This window comes from Mirounga leonina, unplaced genomic scaffold, assembly GCF_011800145.1.
Source record: "Mirounga leonina isolate KUSES-001 unplaced genomic scaffold, KU_Mleo_1.0 Mir_154, whole genome shotgun sequence".
NCBI classification, from domain to species: domain Eukaryota; kingdom Metazoa; phylum Chordata; class Mammalia; order Carnivora; family Phocidae; genus Mirounga; species Mirounga leonina.
The window spans coordinates 47,500,859-47,514,115 of NW_023270389.1; the positions used below are offsets into that span (position 1 = coordinate 47,500,859).

A 13,257-nucleotide genomic window follows, 5' to 3' on the forward strand; every position below is an offset into this window, starting at 1 on the left:
AAGGCTTTAGACCGTCCAACTCCAAAAGGCGGTAGCATGGAGCGCCGAAGCTGGGAGGGGTCGGCTGAGACAAGTCAGACCTGGGAGGCCCAGGTGGCGCGAAGGCACACAGGGACCGAAAGACCTGAAGGAGCGGTGGATGTGCCAAGGAGGTGGGCACTGGGGGGACCCACCCGGGGAGGAGGCGGGGGCGGCGCGGGCGGGGCGGGGCCTGGCCGGGGCGGGGCCGCCGGGAAGCCCTCCCTCCGAGCAGCGGAGGGGACTGGGCGGGTGGGGGGCGGGAGACGCTCTGTCCCACGCTCTCCCAGCGCTCGGTGGTTTAAAGATGGCGGCGGCGGCGGCGGCGGCGTTGGGGGCGCGGAGCCGCGGGAGGAGGAGGGAGAAGGAGAATCTGTGAGTTGCTGAGAAGCAGCGCGGCGGCTGCTTTGAGGAGTCGCGGAGCAGCCGGCGGCCCGACCGCTCGGGGCCGGGGCCTGGACTGGGAAGGAGGCCGGAGCAGCGCCGGGAGCCTGAGGCCGGAGCCGAGGAGGAATGTGACCTGGGGTCGGCGGGGGCGCGGGAGTACGCGAGCGCAGGGATGGGGCAGCAGGTGGGCCGCGTCGGGGAGGCTCCGGGGCTTCAGCAGCCTCAACCTCGCGGGATCCGGGTCAGCAGTGCAGCCAGGCCCTCCGGCCGCAGGCGGGACCTGGCGGGGCGCACCACAGAGGCCGGCTTCAATGTCTTCACCCAGCATGGTGAGTATGTCTGGGAGCTGGCGTGAGGGCGTGGGGGAGGCCGGGGGTGGGATTGGGGCGGGGTGGGAAGGAGACAGGCAGCTCTAAGGGGTCCAGGGGTGGCGGGGTGCCTGAGAGTGGGGGCGGAATCCGCTGCCATCTGGGCCAGTCACGGGAGGCGAGTCACACCCCTCCCCCCTCCCGTCTCCAGCCTGGCTGGCAGCTCCCGGGGGCGGAGAAGGAAAAAGAAGTGGTCTTAGGGACGGTGGATGGACTGTCCTCTACCCTGGGACAGACTGTGTAGACTGTGTGGCTTGGGGAAGACGGTGGGTAGTATCCCCAGGGGAGGCAAGGATGCTGGGAGGTGTGAGCTCAATCCACTAGGTGTTAGTGTATCGGTCGTTAGCGAAGGGAACGGGTTGTGCCTCGAGGGATTTGGAAATAGGAACTGAATCTCAGAAGCTAGTGGCGTATAAAGTATATACAAGTATAACTCAGACTATGAGCAGTGTCAGAATAGTGAGCATTGACTTGAAATACTCTAACATGGCAAAGATAAGGGTAGTATCTCAGCGCTTTTGAGATCCCCCCCCCGCCCCCCAACTGGAAATGAAAGGCATTGCCAGACTCCTGTGTTCTCCTCTTTTGAGTAGGACGCAGTTCTGAGAAGCTGGCAGGGGTTAGAGGTTGGTGGGCATGGTTAGGACTTTGGACATGAACAAGAGTTTTCTTCCTACAGTGTGTGCATATGTACATAAATCTTCTGTATAGTTTGGAACCTATTACTTTGGCTTCATTATCAAGGTATTTTTAGAATGGTTGTCTCCGAGCTCTTTTGATTTTTTCCTCTTATCAGTAAAAGCACATACTCCAAGAATTCGTTATCTGTTAATTATATATGTACTTGTTCTGCTGTACCAATATGTTATGTAACTTATAAATGCACACAGAAATAGAATTTAAGAAGGGATGAGATGAAAAAATAAGTATAATGAGAGTTCTAATATATTTTTTTTCCTGCAGCCCAGTGGATCCTTTTCGCTTCCTCTGAGCTGTACCCACACCACTTTTGAGACCACTTTTCTAGAGGAAGGAAGAGGAGAGAAGGGGGAAAAACAAAATTGACCTTTATGGGGTTGGGATACTATAAGACCTTAGGCTGAAGAGATAGATATGACTTATATAAAGGCTGGATAGTTGAGGTTGGATGAGTGGTAGCAAACTGGAGTTTCACTAATAATAAAGGATAAAAGAGACAGGGTGTTTATATTGCACAATGTAGGGAAGAGGAGGAAGAAAAAGAAGTGTGAACTATTTGTTAGAAATGGGAGTTTTGGAGGAAGTAATGATAGATGGTAGTATGCAAAGAAAGAGATGAACTCAAGGAACTGGCTGCTAGCTGAGTTGTATCAGAGAGCTCTGGGTTTGGACTTTGTGAATATGCTGAGTCGTTTCTAAATGGAGAAGATAAAAGTGATTTGGGGCCATTCAGGTGTTACATGTCTACTGTTAAAAGATGTGAGTGAGGTTCTCTTCCAGATATATGAACATTTTATGAAGGCGCTATGTATGAGTTAGTCTTTATTAAAATCACTTTCTAAAACACTGGAGGAAAGAATGGATGACACGCTTTCAAGGAAGATCATCCAAGTAGCCTAGCTTTGTGGGAAGTGTTTGTATGCATTATACTTGGCCCAATAGGCAACAGTGATTCTCTTCCTCCAGCATCTTACTGAAGATTTAAACTTTTCAGAGAAGGAGGAATGTCATGAAGAATGGAATAGGAAGAAATTTTGAAGGGTGGATAGGATTTGGATCTATGAAACAAGGAAAAGAGGGCAGCCTGGGCAGGAGAGACAAGTTGAGCGTAAACAGTGGGAATTAACATGATTTGTTGGTGGGATAGTGAGACATCTGTCGGGAGTGAAGCAAGTCCTCCAGGAGTAAATCCTAGAGCAAAAAATTGCAAGAATCAAGTTCTGGTCCTGGCTCCACCTGCCTGCGTAAGTTAGTTACTTGCCATCTTTGGGTTTCTTTATCCGCAAAATATTGGCTTGGAGGATCCCTAAGGTAGCCTCTGACTCTAGGATTTTATGATTCTAATTGAAGCGGTCGCAAGAAAGCTTTGGGTATGTTTGATTGGGCCTGGGTGATGGAAAATGTGGCAGAGGAGCTTCTATCAGTTTACATGATTGGCTAATTCATAGGATGTATCAACAGACCCAGGTGTGAATGCTCCAAGACTGGCCTTAAGTGGAGGCAAAGGAAATAGTAGGGGTAAGTTTGAGGGATAGTTCATTCATTCAATAAACAAGATTTTTGAGTACCTGTTATGTAGCTGGGCTTCGGGAATGTTGCTGTGGACATAACAAGAGTCCTTGTAGAACTTAAAGGGCTTCATGATTCAGTATAGAGGATGAAAGAAGAGAGATCACTTTGGAATATTTATTAAGGGCATGAACTCTGGGGCCATTCTGCCTGGATTTGAAACCTGGCTCAGCTGCTTATTTGTGTGACCCTGGGCAAGTTATTTAGCCTTTTTATGCCTTGGACTCCATTGGTAAAATAGGGATAAGAGCACCAATAATAATAGTACCTAGATTAAATTAGTTAATATACATAAGGCACTTACTGCCTGACACATAGTAAGAGCTAATATGTGTTAGCTGCTGCTATTACTACCATTACTATTAAAAAATAGGGGTGAGTCAAAGACCATGAGGTTTTGAAATTGGCTGAGATAATGATTATTCTGTCAACAAGTTTGGAAGTTAGAAGCTGATCAAAAGGATGGGACTAGGGTAAGTTTGTTGAAGTCTGGTATGAAAAGACTGTCATTAGCAAATAATAGAGGAAACAAAGGTGAAGTGAGTACTGTTTCTAGACAGATGAGTGCTTATAAACTTTTTCTTTTTTTAAAATTTTTGCGACTTAGTTTATTTATTTTTAAGATTTTATTTTATTTGAGAGAGCCAGAAAGAGCACTTGCAGGAGCACAAGCAGGATGAGGGGCAAAGGGAGACGCGGACGCCCAACTGAGCAGAGAGCCTGTTTGTGGGGCTCTGTCCTGGGACTCCAGGATCATGACCTGAGCCGAAGGCAGATGCTTTTTTTTTTTTTCCCCCCAAAGGCAGATGCTTAACTGGCTGAGTTGCCCAGGTGCCCCACAGTGTTTATCAACTTTTCTATAGATAGAGTTTCTCAGCCTTGGCGGTATTGACATTTTGGGGTGGATGGTTCCTTGTTGGGGTGGGGGGCTATCCTGTGCTTTGTAGGATGTTTAGCAGCATCCTGGCGTCTACTCACTAGATGCCAGTAGCACCCCTTTCTGGCAACCTTCGCCTCCAGTTGTGACAACCAGAAATGTTTCCAGACATTGCCCCCACCCCAGGGGACATTTAGCAAAATTGCTCCTAGTTGAGAACTGCTTAGAAAAACGTGGTAGGGGGCGCCTGGATGGCTCAGTCGGGTAAGTGTCTGCCTTCGGCTCAAGTCACGATCCCAGGGTCCTGGGAGTCTGGCTCCCTGCTCTGCCCTCTGCCCTCTGCCCCTGCTCCTGTGATTTCTCTCTCTCTCTCTCTTGCTCACGCTCTCTCAAATAAAGTCTTAAAAAAAAAAAAACAAACCATGGCAGATTCTGAATTGAATGAATGAATGAATCAGATTCAAAAGCTCCTGAACCTATCATTTGACATTTACATAAAAAGTCTGAATCCTGGAAGTAGTGTACAAATAGCTGTCTTGAGTTTCAGTATTGAGGTATTAGCATGTAATTTCATATATGAAATTATTAGGTCTGGCAGGCTTTTGAGCTTACATGTAGGTTTAAATGTAGATCAAATGTGTTTGTAATCAGTAAAAATGTACAGACGTTTTAGAAATGGCTTATCAGAGCCCATGATTTTTCTTCTGTAGAAAGAAATGGTATTTTTTATTGTTAATATATGGGTACGTTGTAATAATTTGCCTTGTCAAAAGTGATTTTTATGAAAATAATTTAGAAGGAGTAAAAATAATAGGGCTCGCTTTGGTACGAAAGGGGTGAGTGTTGTATGACTTCTGAAATCAACTATTGAACGTTTTGGTGAATTGATGTTTTGTGACTAGTAATCTAGGGTTGGATACTTAATTGTTTTTTAATATCTGACAGACCTTGCAACAGTTGAGTGATTTCACTTCAACTTCTTTCATTTGCTGAAAATACTATTAAAAATTAACCTTAAATTGTGAAATTTTGAATAATTTCCCTTAAATCAAACTCATCATTTTAAGTGGACTGATATACTTCATGATTCTTTTTTTTTAAAGATATTATTTATTTATTTACTTATTTGAGAGAGAGAGTGAGAGAGAAAGTACAAGTGGGGGTGAGAGTCAGAGGGAGAAGCAGACTCCCCACTGAGCAGGGAGCCCGATGTGGGGCTTGATCCCAGGACCCTGGGATCATGACCCGAGCCGAAGGCAGACGCTAAATAGACTGAGCCACCCAGGTGCGCCATGGTCACTGATTCTTATGAGAAGCTAAACTTTTAAAAAGAAATAAGCTGTTACATTTTTATTAACCTCCAAATCTGCAGAAGTTACAGTTACATAACTGTGTCTATACTTACAGCAAAGTGACAAAATAATACAGATTCTGTTCTCACAGCCCAATTGACAGTAAGGTCCCAGGTAAATAATGAAATCTGAAAATCCTTCTTAAAGGTCATTAGCATGCTTAAAAAGAAAGCAAAGCCAAACAAAAGGATCTTTCCCCCTGCAACCCTCTTTCACTGTTTTTTTTTTCCTCCTGTTCATTCTTTATCAAAATCAGGAATGATGATGATAATTATATTTGTGTATGTATTTTTAGAGTTTATGAAGACATTTTATGTTCTTTATCTCATTTGTTTTTTTTTTTTAAAGATTTTATTTATTTTTTTGAGACAGAATGAGAGAGAGAGAGAGAGAGCTCATGAGAGGGGGGAGGGTCAGAGGGAGAGGCAGGCTCCCTGCCGAGCAGGGAGCCCAATGCGGGACTCGATCCAGGGACTCGATCCAGGGACTCCAGGATCATGACCTGAGCTGAAGGCAGTCGCTTAACCGACTGAGCCACCCAGGCGCCCTCTCATTTGATCTTTAGAACTACTCTGAAACAGGTAGGTATTGATCTTCCTGTTTTATAGATGATGAGGAGTTAAAGGAATTAAATGACTTCCTAAGGTCACATAGCTGTTAAATTATGGACCTGAAACTCATGCCTTTGCCTCCAAATTTTGCTCTAGTGTAGAGATTTAGAGAACATGGCTTTTAGAAGTAGAATTGGATTCAAATCTTGTCTTCTGTCAGACATTAGTAAAGAGTTTACGGCTTCCAGCTTCATAAAATTATGTACCAGTAAGTAGCAGTGTTGTTATTTATCTTGAGATGGTTGTAGAGATTATGTCAGTTGTATGTGAACATGTTTTGTAAACTAAAACACTGCTCTTGTCATCTTGAGGGCATGCTAAAGGGTAGAATTGTCTTATCACTTACGTTTTAAGTCTCTATTTTCCCTGTCTTTTTTCCTCTCAAGTGACTCTTGATTATTAAAGAACTTTCAGAAAGCATCAAAAAGGTAGGGATTTTGGGGACCTGAAATCACATTAGACCTTACTTTCTCTGAAAGTAAATATTACCCTCTTTTTTCTTTTCTTCCAATTTGAATTATAGTTGATACACAGTGTTACATTAGTTTCAGGTGTACAACATAGAGATTCAACAATTTTATACATTATGCTATGCTCACTGCAAGTGTAACTACCATCTGTCACCATACAGCGCTATGACAGGACCAGTGAATATACTCCCCATACTGTGCTTTTTATTGCTGTGACTTACTCTATAACTGGAAGCCTGTATCTCCCACACCCCTTCACCCATTTTGCTCATCCCTCCCCCCTCTTCCCTCTGCTCTGGCAACCATCAGTTCTCTGTTTATAGGTCTGATTCTGCTTTTTGTTCATTCGTTTGTTTTTTAGATTCCACATGTAAGCGAAATCATATGGTATTTGTTTTTCTCTGACCTATTTCACCTAGCATAATACCCTCCAGGTCCATCCATGTTGTTGCAGATGGCAAGATCTCATCTTTTTTTGTGGCTAACTAATACTCTATTTTGTGTGTGTGTGTGTACACCACATATTTATCTATTCATCTATGGTTGGACACTTGGGCTGCTTCCATATCTTGGCTATTGTAAATAATGCTGCAGTAAACATAGGGGTGCACATATATTTTTGAGTTAGTTTTTTTTTTTTTTTTTTTTAAGATTTTATTTATTTGACAGAGAGAGACACAGTGAGAGAGGGAACACAAGCAGGGGGAGTGGGAGAGGAAGAAGCAGGCTTCCTGCAGAGAGGGAGCCTGATGCGGGGCTCGATCCCAGGACCCTGGGACCACGACCTGAGCCGAAGGCAGGCGCTTAACGATTGAGCCACCGAGGCGCCCCTGAATTAGTGTTTTAAATGTTATCCTCTTAGAATGATTTGTCTTAGGGGCTGGGTGTCAGTCAGAGGACACGTAGGTCATGGTTCTTTTTCACTCACTCTTTTCATAGGAATGTTTTTTCTTCAGAGAAGGTGAACCAGAAGCATAGGCCAATGCAAATGTAATGTTTAGGTAGAGACCTCATTCTAAGCTGGCACATTTGTTTTCTGGTTAATATTTAATGACTTCATTTTTTTTTTTTTAAGATTTTATTTATTTATTTGACAGAGAGCGAGAGCAGGTACACAAGCGGGGGTAGTGGGAGAGGGAGAAGCAGGCTTCCCATGGAGCAGGGAGCCCGATGCGGGGCTCGATCCCAGGACCCTGGGATCACGACCTGAGCGGAAGGCAGACGCTTAACCAACTGAGCCACCCAGGCGTCCCGAGTTGTTTTTTTTTTAAGATTTTATTTATTTATTTGACAGAGACACAGCGAGAGAGAGGGAACACAAGCAGGGGGAGTGGGAGAGGGAGAAGCCGGCTTCCCGCTGAGCAGGGAGCCCGATGCGGGGCTCGATCCCAGGACCCCGGGATCAACCTGAGCCGAAGGCAGACGCTTAACTGACTGAGCCACCCATGTGCCCCTTAAAATTTTATATATTATATAATTTAACACAGAATTTATATTAATATATAAATATATGTCTTATATATTTATATAATCTTATACTTTCTCCTTATAGATTACAACTCTCTTGGCTTTTTAGAATTTTTTTTTTTTTTTAAGATTTTATTTGAGAGAGAACGAGTGGGGGGGCAGAGGGAGAAGCAGGGAGCCTGACGCGGGACTCGATACCAGGACCCCAAGATCATGACCTGAGCCGATGGCAGATGCTTAACTGACTGAGCCGCCCAGGCATCCCCAGTAGTTGCCTATTTGAATGCCTCTGAGAGAATTTTTCAGGTGTGTTTTAGAACTGCTGTCCAAGAGAATGATGCTGCTTAAATAGGCGTTGGTGAACATTACAAAACTGATTTGTGTGTCTGCATGTGTGGAAGTGTGATATTGTATGCAATAACCCTTGGTTACTGATCTTGCCGTTTTGGGTTGAGTGCATAATTTCAGTATGTAAATTTGTGATTATTACACTAGTTAGAAAAATTTCTCAGTATTGTTTTTGCTTAAACTTTGACTCAAATACATAGGTTGATACACATTAAATCTAATACTATGCCACGTTTCATTTTGGTTACTAAAAACATAAGAATCTGTCAAGCTCTCCCCCTGCCCCTTTGCTTCACCCTGTCAATGTGCTGAGCCTGGGGCAGTGGTACGGCTGCTGGCTTCTCCACAGTGAACTCTGCCAGGCCGGGTTTCTGATCCAGCAGAACACAAAGATCCGCAGGCCCAGGCAATTTATATTCCCTGGCTTGCTTTCCAAGGAGCGGGAGGTTTTAGAAACCTTTCACTTGATGTGGTCAAGGTCAAAGAAAATATCTGTGGCTTCATATTATACAGTATGTATGCGTACAGTCTGTTAACATGTTCCTCTCTCTCTATGCTAATTCCAGCAAATTAAAATAACAATATTGAGCTAGGACTAAAGATTGCCACTTAGCATTTTGTGGTTCTAGATAATTACTAAGAAAACATTTTCCTAAAACTAGCAATACTAACAGGCACAATTGGTATCACCCATCTGTTTCTTTCTTTCTTTCTTTTTTTTTTTTAAGATTTTATTTATTTGTCAGAGAGAGAGAGTGTGAGCACCCAAGCAGGGGGAGTGGCAGTCAGATGGAGAAGGAGATTCCCCGCTGAGCAAGGAGCCCAGTGCTGATGTGGGACTCCATCCCAGGACCCCAGGATCATGACCTGAGTAGAAGGCAGATGCTTGACTGAGCCACCCAGGAGTCCCTTTTTTTTTTTTTTAGATTTTATTTATGTATTAGAGAGAAAGTGCAAGCTAGGGGAGGAGCAAAGGGAAAGGGACAAGCAGACTCCATGCCAAGCACAGAGCCCAATATACGGCTTGATCTCATGACCTTGAGATCATGACCTGAGCTAAAACCAAAAGTTGAATGCTTAACCCACAGAGCCACCCAGGCCCCCCTCACTCACCTGTTTCTTATAGGAAAGAAAGGCTGATATATGAAGGTTTTTGTTAGGTAGCTTTCTTCTTGTTTTGAAATTGTATTTTTTAATTGTATATAAACCTATGAAGAGGTATCTCAGTATAAAAAGACCAGATCAATACAGAAGCATGTAACCAAGACATGAAAGTCCTCTTTGATATTCCCACCCATTCTCCTATATTCCCTTGTTAGAGGTAACTGCTGTTCATGGTTTGATGTGTATTTTCCCAGAACTTAGTATATATTTACATGTATATAAGTGTACATATTAATAGTTCTCTTGCTTATTCATAAATAGCATTGTACTATATGAATTTTTTTCTCCCAGATTTGTTTTTTGTATTTAATGTATCGGGAAGATCTTTCTGTGCCAGTATGTGTCTCTCTCTCATTCTTTTCAACAGCTTTATAGTGTTGCATGCTTTAGATACATATAATAACCATTTTGTTTAGATACTAACCATTTTTTTAAGTTGATGAATATTTGTTTACAAGATTATCAAAGATCTCCTGTTTTTCTCTTCTGGTATTTTTTCCCCTTGCATCACCAACTTGAACCTATGTGAAATATTCATTCATTCATTCATTCATTCATTCATTCACTGATGGTTGGTTGGAACCAACTTAATATTTTTGCATTGTACTAATACTAACAAGTGAATAGTTCATCAATTCCCACTGCTTTGAAGAGCCATATTTCTCATATATCAAATTCTCAAATGTACACAGTTCTTTGAAAAATTACCTCCATGATTCCATTCATCTTTCTCTTCCTACACATTGTTTTACATATTACTTTAATTATAATAATTTGATTATAAGTTTAAAGCATATATGTTTATCTGGGTAGCTCCCCATTATTGTGTTCTTTTTAGAATTTATTTGGATGTTATTATGTCCTTCAAAGATCACTAGGATTAGATTAAGATTTAGAAATCTCGATGGGATTTTGATAGTAATTCTATTGAATTATTGGTTAATTTGCAGGCAAATTGACATTGTTGCATCATTGTGTACTTAATTCCAAGAATGGTATCGCTTTGCCTTTAAGTAAAAAAAGTCTTTAAGGAAAAAAGAGCTTTCAGTTACTGTTTTTGGGTATTTCTTGTTAGGCTTATTTGTGGGCATTTTATAATTTTTGTTGTAATTGCAAGTGTAATTTTTTTGGATACAAACTTAGAAGTGGGATTGCTGGATCATATGGTAGTTCTGTTTTTTAATTTTTTTGAGGAACCTCTATACTATTTTCCATAGTGGCTATACCAGTTTACATTCCCACCAACAATGCACAAGGGTGGTAACGCTGGTTATCTTATCTTTTTGGTTATAGCTATTCTAATAGGTGTGAGGTGATATTGTGGTTTTGACTTGCATTTTCTTGATTAGTGATTTTTCAGCACCTTTTCATATCATTGTTGGCTCTGTGTGTCTTTGGAAAAATGTTCATTTCCTCTGCCCATTTTTATTTTATTTTTTTAAAGATTTTATTTATTTGACAGAGAGAGACACAGCGAGAGAGGGAACACAAGGAGAGGGAGTAGGAGAGGGAGAAGCAGGCTTCCCGCTGAGCAGGGAACCCGATGCGGAGCTTGATCCCAGGGCCCTGGGATCACGACCTGAGCCGAAGTCAGACGCTTAAGGACTGAGCCACCCAGGTGCCCCTATTTTTATTTTTTTTAAAAGATTTTATTTATTTATTTGACCGAGAAACACAGAGAGTGAACACAAGCAGGGGGAGTGGGGGAGGGAGAAGCAGGCTACCCGCTGAGCAGGGAGCCCAATGTGGGGCTCGATCCCAGGACCCTAGGATCATGACCTGAGCCGAAGGCAGACGCCCAACAACTGAGCCACCCAGGTGCCCCTCCTCTGCTCATTTTTTAATAGAATTTTTGTGCTATTGAGTTGTATAAAATTCTTCTTAAAGCTTAAGAACTTGATAGGTAGATCTTTGAGAAGTCTGTCTTAAAGGATTATTTCTGAATCTTTACATAGTGTACCACCTGTATCTTTGGATTTTGGTTGTCTTGCTAGTTTAGAAAGTTTTAACTTTTTCTGGTTATCACATTACTAGTCTAATCTATTTCCTCTGATATCCATATATTTATAGATTAGTATTCATTGATCTTTTTTCTGTATCTCACCATTGGTTTTCATTATTATAAAATTTCACCAAATTTATTTGATTTACTTATTAATTTTTTGATTTAATATGTTGAACTATTATATACTCTACTGTAGTCGAGTCTTCTGCCTTAGCGGTTTTCTGTGGGTGATACGTGTGAGAGTAGGACTCTTGGTTAGAAGTAAGAGAGACCAACTCCAGGGGCGCCTGGGTGGCTCAGTTGGTTAAGCGACTGCCTTCGGCTCAGGTCATGATCCTGGAGTCCCGGGATCGAGTCCCGCATCAGGCTCCCTGCTCGGCGGAGGGTCTGCTTCTCCCTCTGACCCTCTTCCCTCTCGTGCTGTCTCTCACTCTCTCTCTCTCAAATAAAAAAAAATAAATAAATAAGAGAGACCAACTCCAGATTATGTAATCTATAGAAAATTTATATGGGGACAGTGGAGGTTCAAGACAGGAATGCAGCTAGGCTGGTCCAGAAACAGGAAGTGAAAGGCTGCTAGAAACTCAGGCAATATTTATTTTCTTTCTTTTGTTTTGGTTACTCACTTTATTCTTCCCTCTTAGACATTCAATTCATATCACACTTTACAACTTTTTAAAATCTCTTTGATCAAGAGGATGGTTTATAATAAACTTTCATTTCTTAGTCTCATTTCCAAACTCCCAGGACAGTCATTGTGATTGGTCAGATCACCTATAATAGGGTTTCTCAGTCTCCATAACATTGACATTTTGGGCTGGATTTTGTTGTGGTGGTGGGGACTGTCCTGTGCATTGTAGAATGTTTAGCAGCATCTCTGGCCCCTAATAACTAAATGTCAGTAGCACTCACCTTCTAATTATGATGACCAAAAAATGTCTGTAGATACTGCCAGTATCCTCCTGGGGGTAAAATTACCCCTGGTGGAAAACTACTGACCTAGAATATGTTTGGCTGCTGTGGGCATACCATGTGTGAGAAGGACTTTTCAGGAGAGTCTTTGTGAGCTAGGTAGGTACTGAAAACATCTGGTAAGTATTTTCAGGTTTTTTGTAGCAACTATAAATTTAGCACTTTTTCATTATTTTTAGGAATCACTTTTAAGGGGCGCCTGGGTGGCTCAGTCAATTAAGTGTCCAGCTCTCGATTTCAGCTCAGGTCTTGCTCTCAGGGTTGTGAATTCAAGGCATGCGTTGGGCTCCAAGCTGGGCGTGGAGCCTATTTAAAAAAAATTTTTTTTTTTCCCCAGGGGGCAACCTGGCTGGCTCAGTCAGTAGAGCATGTGACTCTTGATCTCAGGGTCATGAGTTTGAGCCCCGCCTTGGGTGTAGAGATTTTTTTTAATTTTTTAAATTTTATTTTATTTTTTTTTTAAGATTTTATTTATTGATCTGAGAGAATGGGAGACAGAGAACATGAGAGGGCAAGGGTCAGAGGGAGAAGCAGACCCCCCGCTGAGCAGGGAGCCTGATGTGGGACTCGATCCCGGGACTCCGGAATTATGACCTGAGCCGAAGGCAGTCGCTTAACCAACTGAGCCACCCAGACGCCCTGTAGAGATTTTTTTTTTAAAAGATTTTATTTATTGGGGCGCCTGGGTGGCTCAGTCGTTGGGCGTCTGCCTTTGGCTCGGGTCATGGTCCCGGGATCCTGGGGTCAAGCCCCAAGTTGGGCTCCCGGCACAGTGGGAAGCCTGCTTCTCCCTCTCCTGCTCCCCCTGCTTGTGTTCCCTTTTTTTAAAAAAAGATTTTATTCATTTGAGACAGAGCACAAGCAGGGGGAGAGGCAGAGGGAGAGGTAGAAGCAGATTCCCTGCTGAGCAGGGAGCCTGATGTAGGGCTTTACCCCAGGACTCTGGGATC

The 13,257-nt window shown here is 42.8% G+C and overlaps 1 protein-coding gene across 4 annotated transcripts in view; it reads left to right on the plus strand.

Moving 5' to 3' along the window:
* The first annotated feature begins 335 nt into the window (after positions 1-335).
* The window catches only part of ABL2 (ABL proto-oncogene 2, non-receptor tyrosine kinase), a 114,591-nt gene continuing 101,669 nt past the window's right edge, over positions 336-13,257 (plus strand). For all 4 annotated transcript variants that reach the window (XM_035010694.1, XM_035010698.1, XM_035010696.1 and 1 more), the window contains exon 1: positions 336-734. In XM_035010694.1, the coding sequence (XP_034866585.1) occupies positions 578-734 (157 nt within the window). In that variant the 5' untranslated portion in view covers positions 336-577. The remainder of the gene's footprint in view (positions 735-13,257) is intronic.